Raw genomic sequence first — 17494 nt, 5'->3', positions numbered from 1 at the left:
GGGGATGGCAGCCGAATCGTGGGGGTCCGTACAGAGGTGAAGGGACACAGAGCAGCCGAGGAAAACCAGACAGTGGTCAAGGGGTAGCAGGAGAACCAGAAGAGGAGTGGCAGGGAAAGACTCAACGGGAGCACAACGCTCCAGACCGAAGGGAGCCTCGGCAGCGGCAAACGGGAAGGTACGGGCTGTGATGTGGGTGCCAGAGGAGCGGACAAGTGTTAGGTCAGTTCTGGGGGCTGGATGAGGTTTTAGTAGATGAAGAAGTCTTGGGAGAGAGGAGTGGAGACTATTTTTTTCTCGTTTGTTTTTCTTTTTGTTTATTTCTGAGAGCGCGCACGCAAGGGAGGGGCAGAGAGAGAGGGCGGAACAGAGGATCCGAAGCGGGTTCCGGGCCCGATAGCGCAGAGCCCGCTGTGGGGCTCGAACCCAATGAACGGTGAGATCATGACCTGAGCCACCCAGGCGCCCCGAGACTATTTCTTTAAAAGACGCGGTGGTGAAGGAGAAGAGAGATGAGGAAGGGCAGGATTCAGGTCACACGGGACCTGGTGACACAGGAGCAGGCAGGCAGGGGGTCTGCAATGACAGTGATGAAGGGGAGCGGCGGGGAGCCGAGGAGGGAAGTTAGGCAGGAGGAGTGGGCCTCCGGTGAGGGAGAGCTAGTAGGGAAGGGGGCTCCAGAAGGGAGTGTTGTCCTTGGCACTTGCTGTGGGGGAAGGCCCCAGGCCCCAGCGGGACCCACGGGCCTGGGCTCAGGTGCGGGGAGCAGCTGGCCTGAAAGGGGGGCAGGGGCGTGCCTGGGCAGGGGCCACGGGTGGGGGGTGCTGAGTGAGGAGCCCGCAGGGGAGGCCGCGTGTGCGCTCAGGGCTCAGCATCCTGCCGAGGGGTTACTCACTGCTGACTCAGACCCAGGTGCTCATTTGCATGTTGTTCATGTCAAGCCAAAATGAGCAGGGATACCAGGGGGGCATCGCATCCCCTTTCTGAACAGAACCGCCCCAGATCTTCGAAGCGCTCCTGCTGTGGTGCCGAGTCTCTGTGACTTAGACATATTTCCTTTGTAAAGGGCTCTGTTCAGTCCTGCCCACGTGGCTGTCTGTGAAATGGAGCTGAGGGGGAAAAAAACGACTCAGGAAGTTCATTTCCTCCTTAAGAACATGGAGGTAAAATTTAATTTTAGGTTGAATGCTCCGAGCACGGCCCTTCCCGCTGCCAAGTATTTTCCCTTATCATCTATCTCCTCCCCCAGAATGTAACCAGGACGGGAACACTGTTTTGTATGCCTGTGCCTAGAACGGTGCCCGACACACGGTAGGTGCTTGACAAACACAGGACATGACTGAACGTCTCGTTCCAAGCACTTTCTCTAAACCTTGCAGCCCTTAGGCACCTCACAGTTTAGGAAAGACTGACTCTGAGAGGTTAAGCGTTTCCCTAGGTCGGGGCACCTGGGTGGCTCAGTCAGTTAAGCGTCTGACTCTTGGTTTCGGCTCAGATCATGATCTCACTGTTCATGAGTTCGAGCCCCGTGTTGGGCTCTGTGCTGACAGCATGGAGCCTGCTTGGGATTCTCTCTCTTCTTCGCCCTCTGCCCCTCCCTCCCACTCTCTCTCTCTCTCTCTCTCCTTCAAAATAAATAAACTTAAAAAAAGAAAAAAGCCATTTCCCTAGGTCAATCAGACTGCAGGGAAGGGACAAGTCCCTACCATTTCAAGCAGGACTTCCTGCATGTGAAGCAACAGTTCAGAAACTACTTATGAGTTTATTAGGTGACTACTCCTGTGAAACCTATTCATGCTAACCCAACTCTGACAAGAACATCCCTGACAAGAACAAGCAAATGGACTGATTGCCACTCAAATATAAATAGCTTCCAAGGGGCTGAAATGCTCTGGCCAGCTGACTAGCTCAGTCTGTCCCAGTAGGACAGGCCTACTAAGGAAGCCAGACACCCCCCATCCCCCCAGGGTGGCTAGGAGCCCAAGCGGAGTTAAGTACTCTCAGGGAGGCCGTGAACCAGCCCCATGAACTGGACACACAGAAGGCCCGTGGCCATTGGCCAGTCGGGGTGCCTGCCTCCACCAGGGCCAACAGCACACTGCTGGCCACTGGCCACCTAATGGGAGAGCCAGCCACCAGCCTTCAGCCCCCTTGTGTCCTTCCAGCTCTTCCTTTCAGGGAAAATACTTGAGCGACCGAACGATACTTAAGCGAAAATACTGAAAATACTCAAGCGACTGACTCATTCCAGCTCCATACCGGTTTTCGTCGATGTTCTCAGATAATTACATATTGTTGACAAGGGGAAACCCTACACATAGCAGGAAGTCACCTCGCAACAATTCTGACCATAGTGTCTGGGGAAAGTCACCTCTCTGTGAATCCGGGCCTGTGTTTAGGTCCCTACTGGCTTGAGCCACTACGCAGGGGGGTGTATGTGTCCTGCCTCTGACCTAAATTTTGGGTGTCTATCTTGTTATTTCTGTTCCCTACAGCTAGAGGGCTTTGATTTCAAACCACAAGGGGAGCATGATGAGCAAATAGCTGTCAAAACCATTTTGGGGCGGAAACAGCCAATGGAAGGTTCGGTCAGCATCACTGCTTGTAAGTGGACAGTCCAAGAATCAGAGAAGAATCCAGGCCCCTGAGAGTTTCTTCGGTAAATGGAGTCCCTTAACTGTTAGTACAGGCTTTGTTTCTTCTTCTTTTTTTTTCCCTCTACTACTCAGTAGCTTATTTTCAAGCAGAACAGGGGGGAAAAAAAATCCAATCTCCAATGCCTGGGCCAGAGCAATCACCAGCAAAACAGCTGTTAACATGACTGACGCTCATTCCTGTTAACTGCTTTAGTTAAGTTAAAGGACTGGCAGGAGAGAAATTCTGGCTGGCTGAGCAAGGAAAAACATTTCAGAGGTAAGTCACCAAAGATAGTAGCAGATGTCATGGAGCACAGAGCAGAAGCTACCAGGGACTTGACCGTCTCAAAGCAAAGCAAAACAGCTGATAAATACTCAGCCAAGCCAACTGCCAATTATACAAGAAGCTCAGGAAGCCAGAGAGGGTGTGAGTTTATTTTATTATTTTTTTACTAAAAAAATTTTTTTTAATGTTTGTTTTTGAGAGGGAGAGAGAGACAGAGCATGAGTGGGGGGGGGGGGGGGAGGGTGGGCAGAGAGGGAGAGGGAGACACAGAATCCCAAGCAGGCTTCAGGCTCCGAGTTAGAGTCCGACGTGGGGCTCGAACTCACGAACCGGGAGATCGTGACCTGAGCTGAAGTTGGATGGTTAACTGACTGAGCCACCCAGGCGCCCCTAGAAGTTTCTTTAATTAACAGTTCACCCTTCTCTTCATCCACAGATCCGTCAGCCCACGTCTCTTCAAAGATCTAGGATGTTGCTTCAGGTAACTGCCCTCCCCACAGGGAGCCAATCATGCAAACATGTAAATGTACGATTTGCAACTATAGCACTGTTGCAGTCTTAGGGTTACAAGTGGCTCCTAGGGTTCACAGGAGCCGGGAGCTAGTGAGCTAGAGAGCCAGTCGTTCAACCCCTTTTATTACGGCGCAGGGTCATGGCGACCAGGATGGGCTCCAGAGTGACGCGAGTGTGGGGCTGAATAGACACTCCTGCCATTGCTCGTGGCGTGATGCTGCTAGTCATGTAGCCACTCTGAGCCTGTTTCCCCATCTGTGAAGGAGGGATAATAGTCCCTCACTTAACGGGTGATGGAAAAATTACATGTGATCTAACAGGCAAAGCCTTTGGCACACAGCATCGTACCCAGCAAATGCTCAAAGAATGTGAGCTGTTCTCCCACGTCTATGAAGGCCCAGAAAGGTGCTGTTGGGTATCGCCATGTGGGTCCTATAAATTTCGACATCTCACGGTCATACCTATTAGAAAGTAACTTTGTAAGGAGAATTTGCAGATAAGAAAAGCTATTATGTAACGTTGTTAGGCTGTAACTTTGTCAAGTTGTGGCTATGAACATCCTCAGGCATTTGAGGATGAACAGATTTTTTCTGTTGAGTCCATACTTTACTCAAAATCAGAGAGCGCTGCTTTATTCCACAGCATTAGTATTGTTCCGTATTAGCTAGAACCCACTAAACTTTTCTTCCATTTCCGTCTCTTTTTTAAGGAAATACAGACTTAGTAAAGCAACATTTGGGACTATGCTGGGCTGGACACACATGTACTGTAATCACTTCCGTGTTCTGTCTTTACCTCTTCAGATATCAGATAACAACGGGTGTGAAAACAACAGTGGACCCTGTAAGACTTCCAGAGTCCCGTGCACTGTTTTCTAGGGCAGGGAACGGGCTGATCTATTACGGGCTCTCCCATCATCTGAGAGCTCTAGTTCTTTTGTCCGTACAAGGCGGTTACTGGATGACCGGGAAATTGCCCACGGCCTGCAGTTGACTGGAAGCAGAGGGCTAACCAGGCAGGATCAGAAGCAAAAGCAACGAGAATCCCGACTCCCTCCTTCACTAGCGATGACCTTGGGAAAAGTACGTGTGCCTGACCTTCGATTCCGTCTATATAATGGGGATGACGGTGTGCCCACGTCACAGGACTGGCTCAGGTGAGTTACTGCATTTTAAAATTTTTTTTTTTTTTAACGTTTTTATTTATTTTTGAGACAGAGAGAGACAGAGCATGAAGGGGGGAGGGGCAGAGAGAGAAGGAGACACAGAATTGGAAGCAGGCTCCAGGCTCTGAGTCATCAGCCCAGAGCGCGACGCGGGGCTCAAACTCACGGACCGCGAGATGGTGACCTGAGCTGAAGTCAGACGCTTAACCGACTGCGCCACCCAGGCGCCCCGAGTTACTGCATTTTAAAAAGAAGGTGCTTTGTAAACACCAGAGCACCAGACAAACGAGAAACCCCACTAACCAGACTGTTTCAGCCGGAGGACTCTGCTCACCGTGCTCTGGTCGTGTGCACACCCGAGCAGTGTCCGCACGGCCTCTCAGTCCAGCTCATCATGTCCTCAGCATCCTCCCACATCCCCCCTTTCCATAGCACCGGGACACCTTTCCTAGCATTCCAAGCACCGTGAAGAAACAATCCTTCTCTCTCCCACACATCACACACCAGCAACTTTCTATGGAATAGACGTCAGTTAGTTTAAAAATTTATTACAGGTGGTGGGGCCGGGGGGGAGGGACGAATAGGTGAAACACAGAGGAATTTTAGGGCAGTGAAGCTATTCTGTGTGTTACTTAGTAGTATGGTCGACACACACCGTTATGTATTTGTCTATTCCCATGGGACGTCAAAGAGTGAACCCTTGTGTAACTATAAAGTCATGAGTGATAATGATGTGTCAATGTAGGTTGTAGGCCGTCATTTTAACAAATGTACCCTCTGGGTGGGTGGGGGGTGATAGGAGGGAGGCTATGCATGTGTGGGGCTTGGCAGGGGGCAGTATACAGGAAATTTCTGTACCTTCTGACCAGGTTTGCCATGAACCTAAAACTGCTCTAAAAAGTAAAATCCATTAAAAAATTGATTACACACACACACACACACACACACACACACACCTACTACTGAGATGGGCTCTGACAAATATGAAAATTTAAGAAATCTAACTCTTTATTTAACATCAAAGCTAACATCAAGTGTTTATTTAAAAAAATAATGGCACCTGCTTTGAATAGGGTGACAATCTACGCAGAATTTACAATTTTAGGCTGACATGAAACTATATGGTATCTCACCAAATGGAAATTCTAGAAAAGACCTCACAATAAACATTCTAGTTTCCATTTTCAGAACTGCTAGCTACGGCCTAAACATATCTTAAACACAGAGCACGTTTTGTTGAAACATTTCTCTTAGGACAAACACAGGAGACATGTTTTAAATAAATTAAAATTGCAACACATAAATTATTCTTAAAACAATCAAGATACATTACTTTCCAGCTTCTTATAAACAGAGAATTGTACTGACTTTAGAAAATTATAGGTTAGTTCTGCTTTTTACCTTCTGGGTTACCAAACTCTTGTTAACTGTACCTTCTTTTAGCTTCATAACCATTTTTGATGTAAATGGCTAATATTATTCTTTTCAGTGATTTATCCTTTTAGACCAACTCCTTCCTTAGCACGTGTGTTAAACTTCTTGAAACATTTCTCTCCAGCTAAAGCCCTGAATCTTAAATGCCATTTCACCCTACTCCTGGCTCACTCCTCAAAATTATAGAAATATGCAGTAGAGGTTGTTTAATCACACAGGCTCATTTTAATAAGCATACCGAAATGCTTTTCCAAACCAATACAATCATACTTAGATTCCGTACAAAGATGTTCCTGTTTGATGCAAAACAATTTGGTATTTAAACTTCAATCCAAAAGGACAAAAATAGTTGCTTGAGTGACTCCAATTCCCATCACAGTTATTGATCCCATAATTAAACCTGATATGCTAGAGAAAAAGCAGGGCAGTAAACATACCTAGCAGGGCAATATTCCAATAAAAACAAGAGTGACAAAGTAGAAGGGCTAATTCCCACGGTTGTTAATTGATGGAGAGGGATAACCGCGTTTGGGCCGTAATGGAAGCGGAGATCTCAGTCTGTCAACAGTTCATACTCATCACGTAAGCAAAACCACATGCTAGAAACCAGGGGCTGATCCTACTCTCTGTACAAAATCAGCAGTGGAGTACTTTTATTTACGGCTTCATTGTGGTTTGAATTGGGGCGGGGGGCGGGGGGCGGGGGGGGGGAGTTCAATGTTTTGTTCTGGCTTGATGATACTCAAAATGTAAACTGGGATAACTGATTCCAATACCCACATAAGAGGATTTTTAGATTTTTGTTTTGCCCTCAGCTAACTATCATTATCTTGGTGATCATGAAAATAGTATGTCACAAAAAAAATCCTGTGCTAGAATGCCATATCCAGTATCTTTTTTTTAATTTTCATGTTTATTATTAAGAGAGACAGAAGAAAAACAAGCACGAGTGGGGGAGGGGCAGAGAGAGAGAGAGAGGGAGACACGGATTCCTAAGCAGAGTCGTCAGCACAGAGCCCGATGCAGGGCTTGAACTCATGAACTGCAAGATCATGACCTGAACTGAAGTCGGCACTTAACCGACTGAGCCACCCAGATGCCCCTGCAACGTCCAGTATCTCAAAGCACTAAGTTTGCTGAGTGAGCAGGTGCCTGACCATCCCATGACTGGCTTCATCTTTACTACGAATGAAAGGTGGGGAAAGGGATTAGCTGACTTAAATGTAAATTAAATAACCAATTCCATGATATATCCCAGTTGGATCACTATTTTTAATTGAATAATGTATAAAATTTTATTTAATCTTACCCTTGTGCGGGAAAGGAAATACAATGGGAGGGTTTATTCCTTAAGAGAACAGTAAACCACAGAGGGTAAAGGTCTCCTTGGAGTGTATCAACTTATTAAAAAGCTTCATGAACTTTCAACAAGACTCTAAAATAAGCATGCCATGTAGGTTGAGCATACCCAAGTGAAAACAAAGTTATCTGACATCTAACGAGAACTGGTGGACATACAGATTCTGCGCAAAAGAAGGCATGATCAATGGGATGATTTAGACCCTAGATTTCAGAGCAGAGCCAGTTTCTAGCCGCTTCTGTTAACAGCTCCAGACTGGAGGGGGCGGAGGGGCGGAGTGTGTGGCTTTCCATTTCCTCCCCTACTTCTGCAGCGGAGAGGAGACACGCGGATGCAGGTCTGGGAAGCGTCAAAGCGAATGTCGAGTGGAGCGTGGTGGCCAGTGAAGCAGGCCCACGTCCTGGGTCCTCCCCTGCAACCCGTAACCTCAAAGGGCTAGAAATCTCTCTCCCTCTCTGTAAAAAAATAACAGCAGTATCTACTTCCGCCACAACCTCTGGCATATGCAAAGTGCCTCAGAAAGAGGCGCAGAAATTGAGAGGTGCCCACCAGGACCCAGGGGTGGAAGCTGCATCCAGCCCTCAGCCGAATGGAGACGGACACCCACAGGTGAAGTCTCGAGAATGCTGGCCGTTAAAATACAGAAGCAAAAGAAAGCACACCGTTCTTTCTCCCTCCCATCCCTGGATCTGGAACTCTTTTCTGTCCCCAGGGTTTGATGGATCACAGTGTGTTTACAGCCAACTTGGCAGAACAAGGGCGAGTCTGATGGTGAAAGGGGACACAGCCATGAGATGGGGGTAGGGCTGCTGACTCCGTCTTCCCTGAATCCAAGATGCTTAACAGCCAAAGATTTCACAAAATGATCGTCACTGTTTTTAAGAAGCTTGAGTCCAGAATTAGATAGTGGGGACAGTCGAAGAAGTTTGTGAATTTACTAAAACCACTGAACTGTCAAGTTAAAAGAAGAAAGCTTGAGTTGTCTAAGTCTCACACACGCTGGACTTGTACCAAATGCTTGACTGTTCCACTCTCTCAAACCATGGCGCACTGTCACATTTTTTTTTTTTTCAGGAGATTTCCCCAAGAGCAGCTGTTCGCAAAATATTGCACTTAATTTAAATCCAGGCGATTTGATGTTTTCTGGAAGAAAATGTACACTAACATACATCTTTACGCCTTCAGAGAACAGAGCGGATGGCAGGAGGCAGGACTGAACAGCCGTTTCCATTAAAATCTTCTAACTTCATTTTCAGTAGGTACAGAGAGAAAGAGATTTAAAGGGGAGTATCATCTGGGCTGAAAGTAGTGAGTAGAATCCCTCAAACAGGTTGAGGATATTAACTTCTGAATGTTTTCACCTCAGGGGAAGAAGCGCGGCCCCTCTATTACCTGGGCCCTTGTCTCCAGGAAGATCCCGAGAGGTGACAGACAGCCTTCGCTTGGACACTGGATCAATCTATGTGATTCCGGCTGGTCTCACAGGGTCATAAGAGGACCTTCTCAGTCTCCATCCAGGTCGACTGCTCCCCCTGATCCGACTGCCACCCCATTAGACCACACATCCTATTTCCCTCCTGCTTCCAGAGCTCCTACCTCAGAGCACTTTCGCTTTATAAAAGTACAATTCTGTTGTCTTAAAGAAAAACAAAAACCCCACGACACGAGCATCATTTGTTTTCATTTGTGGAGTGAGATTTGCGATCCCTCGCAAGCCAGGGAATAGAGTGAATCACGTCCTCACAGGGGGTCTATCACAATTAAGATGTGCTGAAATACAAACCTCCAGAGTAGTGCTTACTGGACCCTGATGTTCAAGCCATGGCTTGATGTGGGATTTGGAAGAATTTCTACATGCTTGAAGGCAAGGCATTCAACGGCCACTTCAGATAAAATCAACGTGTGGCTCCCTGGATGTTAGAAGGTGAAAGCCCCACTCATAAATCTTCGCATCTTACCATTTAAAGTGCAAGACAACATCTAAGTTAGACGTCTGACGGATCAACAGGCGTGTCGTAAGATTTCCGTGTTACTTGTGAGTCACGCACGACTGACCGCTATGGACACTGGGAACAGGTGGGGCCTAGGGTCCTCTGGACAAGTGGACTGGATGACACAGGATTTTCTGTACTTTCAAAAGCCACGAGGGTTCACCGTGGCCAATGCGTGTACTTCCCCTCCCCAAGTCCTGCTACATCCTTGCTGCTAACAGGACTCAGGGAAAAAAATGCAACCACAAGCAACAGTGAAGCTCAACTGTGATAGAGACTTAAGAGACAGAGACTTAAAATCCCTTTTCTTCTGGATCATTAATTATGTCAAATGCTCAATAACCAGAGGCTGGCCATGCTGGGCTAGTCAGGTGGGCAGAAGATCTGGTGTGATTAAGGCAGTGAGCGACGTGGGGAGAGCTCTGAAACAGATTCACATTCGCTAAGGATGGGGACTGAGCCGGCAAGTACTACCGTGTGAAGGGAACTGTAGTTATTTACAATGCACAGCCCAGGCCTGGTCACCTCTAGTCAGCACAACCCCGTTCATTTGAAAATTTGGTAGAATGCACAGTTTTCTTTAAAACATAAATCTGAAAGAACCTGAAGACAGGAACCCGCGGCTTCATCTGGGTATTAGGATCCTTTCTAGGGCACACAGAATATGGTCCCAGTTTTTACAAAATATCGCAAGAAGAGTCACGGCGAAGAAAGTGCCGAGAATGTGGAAGCGGCTCTTCATCATGGGCGAGACAAACTTGGCAATGGTAGACACACAAACTAGGATGACAGTCATGAAGGCCAGGATCACGTTTATGCACCTCCCCAGGAGCACTTTGGCATTCACGGTGTCTGTCTGCAGGACTTGCTGCTCTTGCTGGTGGAGCTCCAGCTTAGAAATGCGAGTCTGGCAGGATTCCAAGGCTTCCTGTGGGCAAGAGGGAGAGCAAGGGTCACACGCTGTCGGGACCATGGGCAACACGTGAGCACATGCTTGGATGTGCACGGAAGCTCCCTGGCTCAGGACACTCGATGCTGAGGCAGCTTCAAACAGCCAAGCTGACGGTGACGATGATGACAAAGAAGGGAAACGCGAATCCCAACACTCATTTATTCTGTTATTCACGGACAGAGCGAACAACCATAAAATACCATCAACGGGGACTTATGGTTAAGTATTTTGAAATAAACCACATAAACTACTGGCATCTGTTGGTATCATCAGGACCAAACCAGAGGAGGGGTAGGCCACTGTGGGACAGGCGACTACCCCCAGCCATGGGGTAGGTGGTACCTGTTTCCACTGCTCAGTGGATGTATGCATCCACTTATACAGGCTGTGGAGGATGAAGGGAGAAGGGATGGGGACAGGACTGACCACGGGCGACTCGGCTCTCACTTGCTCTCTGAATGCTGTTACTCAGGACACTATCCACTGCTGCACATCCTTCCCAGAGCTCGTTCTTTCTAAGGCTTCAGTCGCTAAGACACAGAGGACCCCAAGTGTCTCTCTGGCCAAGTCACCTCCTCTGAGTTTGACTCATGTATCTACATGGCTCCTTGACATCCCCCTCTGAGCTTCTCAGAAGCACCTGGAATGCAACATGTCCAAGTGCGGATTCACATACCGCACCCTCTCCTGCACCTGCCATCGGTCCTGTTTCCCTTCTGGTGCTCCTTTCCTCAGAAAACAGCACCTGGCTCAGCCGGTTCCTCCCACCAGACACTCATTTCCGCTAATCCGTCCCCAGCCCTGTCGATGCGACCTACAGCATCTATCTTTAGGGGCCCATTTCTCTCCCCTCCCAGTCTCCACCCTCCCCTGCCCCACTCACCATGCTCTGGCCATGCTGGCTTTTTAAAGTATGGAAAAGGAGCATGTTCGGGACCTTTGTACATGCATATACTGTGCCTGAAACGTTTGGTTCCCCACTCTCTCCCCTCCTCACCGGTGGATCTCCCTCCCCTCTCAGGTCCCACCTAGGAAGCCGTCCCAGCCCCATCGGACGATGTGAAGTTTCCCCCAGCCCTCTCCCCCAACCAGAAGACCACAGCTGCACAAGGATGGGGACTAGGCCACCTGCTGTTACCCCAGCAAAGGGCCGGCCATGCAGCAGGGAGCAGACGGACGCCAGGAAGGAGGCATGAGGCTCGTGAGAGGAAACTCTGTGCCTCTTGGGAGAACAGGACCTGACTAGAGGTGGTACAACGAGCCCCTTTTTAGTTCACTAGCCTACTGTCGAACTCGTTTCCCAACGTGTGCTTGCTTGGTTACAACACGGCCATCTTGTCAGGTTTTCAAGAACCATAACAGCTGTAACGCTGATTCGCTTTTCTTCCGCTGAATATACTCTATGGGCCAAAGAACAGAGTTCTCTGTTACTATAGTAACTTTCATGACATGGGTTACCAACAGAGAAGGTAAAACTCCTTCAGATTTTCACATTCTAAAAAAGCGCTGGCCTCCTAAAAGAGCAGGCACGTGCCCCAGAGATCACGAATTCTTTTCAACTATTTGAGCTCACGGTCTCCTCTTTTTTAGACGCGGCAGGGAAAAGCAGACAGACAAGACAGAAGACCAACATTTTTGGCAAACTCATTCATCTTTAATTGGGTACACACGTTACATATATAAACAGACTAATCCCAGAACTGAATTCCTTGGAACTGCTATCAAATTTTTTACCAAAAGAAAGATCCAAGAAAATTAAGTAGTGAGTTGCAAGGAATTTTAGTTACAGCACCCACTAAGTGATGGCCCCGTGATTCTTAGCGCTTCTTTGGATCCAGTGTTTAACTTAACTGGGGACAAGGACAGAGGACGGACTGAATTATGCTTAAGCCTGTTTTAATTGGGAATTCTAATAAAACAAAACTCAGTTTCTTAAAACAGTAAAACCCTTGCCTCCCCGTGGACAACAGCCACCCTCACCTTAGCAGCTCTTCCCACTGTAGAACCCTGCCTGTACAAACAAAACAAACGTGAACTAAAGACGAACTTGAGTGGGCCCGATTGTGAAAAGCCCCAAGGAATAGGGCTCCTCACCAATTTAACAGAAAACACGGCCGGCATTTATTTTTTGACTGCCTGCTATGCGTCAGGAAGATTTAAGTACTTTATATATATTATCCATTTAATCCTCCTGACAGCCTTTTGAGGTGAAGCTCACTGATGAGATTTCCATTTTACAGATGAGGAAACTGAGGCCCAGGGAGCTAACTTATCCAGAGTCACACGGTAAGCAGTAGAGCCAGGACTCTCACTATCTGAACAAAGAAGACTCTATAGTCACACAGACAGGTGTCCTCTTTGCATTTGTGAGCTGGAGACGAAACCAGAAAAATGTTCAAATGAACTACTCTATATAGTGAAGCTCGCTTTCTGAAGTCCCTCACTTTATCTTACTCGTTCATCTTTAAAGTATGTTTTTTTTAAAAAAAGAAAAGGAAAAAAGAACACTAACCCAAACTATCCCCTAAATAAGAAAACCACATATTTAGACATAATCCAGTGGCATCCCAGACATGTTCTAAAAACAGAATGTTTTAATAAAACTGACTGCACTGTTCACCCTGCAACACTTAACATTTAAATGGGTCACATTCTTTAAACCAGTCAATGGTGATGCTAAGTCTCCTAACCCAGAGCAAGGGCAAAACCTCCCTAGTGTCTCCCACACCTTGGTCCTCAGAGGTAGAAGGTTTCCCACCAGCTCCGTCTGATGCTCTGGATCCCAGAAACATCCAAGTAGATGCCTGGGATTGGCACAGACTCACAGCCTGCGACACAGAGAAGAACAAAACGTGGGCAGCTGAAACTCCAGCTCACACACTGTGGGGGAAAAAAAAAATCTCCCTTTATATGTTTCAGTTTTCTCCCTCATAAAGTATGGCTGGAGAAAATCACCACTGCCTACAAAGACAAGTTGTAAAAATGGAGCTGAGCTCTACTTGCAGAGTGTGCTTTCTTGCTTTTTAATTATTTTTTTTGTAAAATTTATTTATTTTGAGAGAGAGAGAGAGAGAGAGAGAGAGAGAGAACAAGTAAGCATGAGTGGGGGAGGGGCAGAGAGAGGGGGAAACAGAGAATCTCAAGCAGGCTCTTTCCTATCTGTGCAGAGCCCGACGCGGGGCTCGAACTCACAAATCGTGAGATCGCGACCTGAGCTGAAACGAAGTCGGATGCTTAACCGACTGAGGCACCCAGGTGCCCCTACCTTTTTGCTTTTTTTTTTTTTTTTTCCAATGTTTTTTATTTATTTTTGGGACAGAGAGAGACAGAGCATGAACGAGGGAGGGGCGGAGAGAGAGGGAGACACAGAATGGGAAACAGGCTCCAGGCTCCGAGCCATCAGCCCAGAGCCCGACGCGGGGCTCGAACTCACGGACCGCGAGATCGTGACCTGGCTGAAGTCGGACGCTTAACCGACTGCGCCACCCAGGCGCCCCTCTTTTTGCTTTTTTAAAAAAGATGATGACGGTCCCTGGGTGCCTCAGGCGGTTAAGCGTCTGACTCTTCATTTCAGCTCAGGTCACGCACGATCTCACGGTTTGTGAGTTCGAGCCCCGCGTTGGGCTCTGCACAGACAGGAAAGAGCCTGCTTGAGATTCTCTATCTCCCTCTCTCTCTGTCCCTCTCTCCCTTTCTCTTTCAAAAATAAATAAACTTTGAAAAAAGAAAAAAAGAAGATCAATAGGAATGTAAACTGCTGTAGCCACTATGGAAAACAATATAGAAATTCCTTAAAAAATGAAACCTAGAACTCCCTATGATCCAGCAATTCCACTTTTGAGTATATACCCGAAGGAAATGAAACCAGTTTCTAGAAGAGAACCCCCATATTCACAGCAGCATTATTTATAACAGCCAAGACACAGAACAACCTAAGAGTCCATCAACAGATGAATAAAGAAATGTGGTACACATATACACAATGGAATACTATGCGGCCATGTCACTTGTGACACGTGGATGGACTGACGGCATGACGCTAAGTGAGGAGTCAGACGGACGAAGACAAACAGGCTGTATGATCTCACTTATGTGTGGAATTGAAAAAACAAACACACTCATAGAAACAAAGAACAGATTGGTGGTGCCTAGAGGCAGGGGTGGAGGGTAGGGGAAATGGGTGAAAGTGGTCAAAAGGTCCAAACTTCTAGTTATAAGACGAGGATGTGATGTGTAACGCAGATGACTACAGTTAACAGTACTGTATTACGTATTCGAAAGCTGTTACGAGAGAAGGTCTCAAAAATTCTCATCGCAAGAAAACAATGTGCTAATTATGTGAGGTGATGGATGTTAACTCACTTAGGTGATCATTTTGCGCGCGCTCGCTCGCGCTCTCTCTCCATAGAAATCATTATGTTGTACACTTTAATGCAAAGTTGTATGTCAATTATCTCAGTGAAAGTAGAAGAAAAGAAAGAGACCCTCTAGTAGCAGGAAAAAAAAAACCCTCAGGAAGACTAGGGCTGTTTCGCTACAGTGCTGCCATCACATTAATCCTGAGACGTGCTTTTGTTTACACTGACTCAGCAACCCCTTCCATCCATCCATCCATCCATCCATCCATCCATCCATCCATCCAGATCCTACCGATCCCTGCCAAGTCCCACCCTCTCTGGACATTCATTCACGTTCATTATTCAAGGACTGTCCGCAAAACCTCGTCCAAGTCACTTAACCTCTCTGCCTTAGTCTCCACAGCTGAGAAATGGGGAAAATAGTAAGAACTGCCCGAAAGGGTTATTGTAAGGAGGAGCTGGAGAGAGAAGGGAGGCATGCCAAGTGCTCTGCTAATGTATGGTATATGGTATGCACTCGAGTCCTTGAAATTCTTACAAATATCCAAGCTATTCTTAGTCTACAGATGAGCAAACATATCCAAGACTTGCTCAGGGTCACATAACTGGTAAATGGCTGACCTGGGACTAAAATCTAGTATCTGACCGCAAAATGACCAACCGTCCCACCAGTTCATAGCTTGTTGGGCACTGTGTGTCTGAATCCTGTGGCTTTTACTGTCTGGATCACATAATTTGGCCCCTGTTCACGTATGCTTGAGCCGTTTGGCAGGTTACCCAATCCTGACTCCCCATCTAGTCAGTAAGCTTCTTGAAGGCAAGGTTTGCCTCATATTTAAAAAGTTTTGCAATTTTGGTAGGGGTGGTAGAGGGGGCGGGGAGGGAGGAGAGGTTATAGGCGATGGGCTTGTGTAGATAATAAATATTTGTTAATCAAAATAACTACACAGAGAATAGCCTCTTTACTCAGTGACACCTAGAACATGAGCTAATGGGGTTAATAAGGTAGAGAATGTTTGTGCAGAGAAAACATTTTGCTGCACGTGCCAGGAATCCTGTCGGGTTTATGGGATAATGCATTTAGAGTTCGTTGAACGACTTAAAGGCTGGGAAGAGCCCGCGTTGAGTGCCTGACGGCGAAGGGAACGGTACCTGGATGTCCCGTGAGCGCTCATAGGCCTGGTAGGCCACCTTCTCCTCGATACTGGCCAGCTCCTGCTTCAGGTTGGCTGTCTCGTGCTGATGCAGATCCGTCAGGTCGTGCAGCTGGTCTTCCAGTCGCTCGTACCTTTGCAAAGACAGGAGCTGATTCTGAGTGTGACACTTCAAAGGTCTCCTGGTTTTCATTCCCCGGAAGACTATGCTTCCGAAAGAATACGTCCAGCTACAGGGAACATGCTTTTGGCTAACCGTGAATTCCAGCTAAAAGCACTGGTCTCTGTCACATTAACTTCTGCGTCCTCACTCCTGAGGTTTCACGCACACCGAAGTTGGCTTTCCCACCTCATCAGACAAGCTGAGAAATGGGGAAAATAGTAAGAATTGCCCAAAAGGGCTGCTGTAAGGAGGAGTTGCGGTGACGACACAACAGGCCTGATGCACTCACCAGTGCCGGTCAACGGACAGGGAAGGCTGTCTGGGGTCCGGCTCGAGACAAGGACCTGCTGGTGTCCCCCCACCGCCCCTTCTGCCTGCACAGCGCCTTCTGGTTCACAGGCATGGCTCTCAAGCCCAGAGAGCCCGTAAGGAAAGAACCAACTTCTACACTAGAGTTAACTCCATTTCCCAAGGCATACTCTGATTCTGAAAACATGTTTCAATTCTTGGAACTTAGTGCTGATAAAAACATTAAACTCATTAGAAATTATAGGGGAGCCTGGGTGGCTCAGTCAGTTAAGCGGCCAACTTGTCATGATCTCAGGTCATGATCTCATGGTTTGTGAGTTCAAGCCTGGCATTGGGCTCTGTGCTCCCTGCATGGAGCCTACTTCGGATCTTCTGTCTCCCTTTTTCTGGCCCCTCCCCCACTCAGGCACTCCCTCTCCCTCTCAAAAATAAATAAACTTTAAAAAAATTTTTTTAAAGAAAGAAATTATAAATGACTTACAAGTGGCATTTCCAAAAGTCCGAATCTTTTTTTTTTTTAATTTTTTTTTAACATTTATTTATTTTTGAGACAGAGAGAGACAGAGCATGAACGGGGGAGGGTCAGAGAGAGGGAGACACAGAATCCGAAACAGGCTCCAGGCTCTGAGCTGTCAGCCCAGAGCCCGATGCGGGGCTCGAACTCACGGACCGCGAGATCATGACCTGAGCCGAAGTCGGACGCCCAACCGACTGAGCCACCCAGGCGCCCCCAAAAGTCCAAATCTTAAGTAACGGAAGAACAAAGATTGTCATTCCCACCTCCCATTTCCCTCAAAGAAGAGGGATTTGTCTTATATTTGAAAACTTAGAATGTTTATTTGAAAACAGGAAGCACTATTTGGGTAATGCATTAGCCTGAAATGACTTCTATCAATGTCAGTGTTAGATGCTTATATAGGTCACCTGACAGAATCATATGAGAGAGAGACAGAGGGAGGGAGACAGATTATATGTCAATTATACCTCAAGAAAAAAAGTGAGATCAAAAAGTAATTTCATGCAGGGGTTCCTGGGTGGCTCAGTCGGTTAAATGTCCGACTTTGGCTGAGGTCATGATCTCACAGTTCGTGAGATTGAGCCCCGTTTCGGGCTCTGTGCTGACAGCTCAGAGCCTGGAGCCTGCTTCGGATTCTGTGTCTCCCTCTCTCTCTG

At 47.3% G+C, this 17494-nt stretch overlaps 1 protein-coding gene across 12 annotated transcripts in view; it reads right to left on the bottom strand.

Annotated features, from left to right (window-relative positions):
* Window positions 1-372: 372 nt before the first annotated feature.
* Window positions 373-17494, bottom strand: part of TMCC3 (transmembrane and coiled-coil domain family 3) — a 299493-nt gene continuing 282371 nt past the window's right edge. For 11 of the 12 annotated variants that reach the window (XM_058741772.1, XM_058741778.1, XM_058741773.1 and 8 more), the window contains exons 3-4: window positions 15848-15983; window positions 5593-10313 (exon numbers count right to left, since the gene is read on the bottom strand). In XM_058741772.1, coding sequence (XP_058597755.1) covers window positions 10011-10313; window positions 15848-15983 — 439 coding nt within the window. In that variant the 3' untranslated portion in view covers window positions 5593-10010. Of the gene's footprint in view, window positions 1097-5592; window positions 10314-15847; window positions 15984-17494 lie in introns of those variants that run through there. The other variant, XM_058741782.1, reaches the window with a different exon arrangement.

The sequence above is a fragment of the Neofelis nebulosa genome, chromosome 8 (assembly GCF_028018385.1).
Source record: "Neofelis nebulosa isolate mNeoNeb1 chromosome 8, mNeoNeb1.pri, whole genome shotgun sequence".
NCBI lineage: Eukaryota > Metazoa > Chordata > Mammalia > Carnivora > Felidae > Neofelis > Neofelis nebulosa.
The sequence above is the reverse complement of the archived record's forward strand: the minus strand, read 5'-3'. Positions and strand labels throughout refer to the sequence as shown.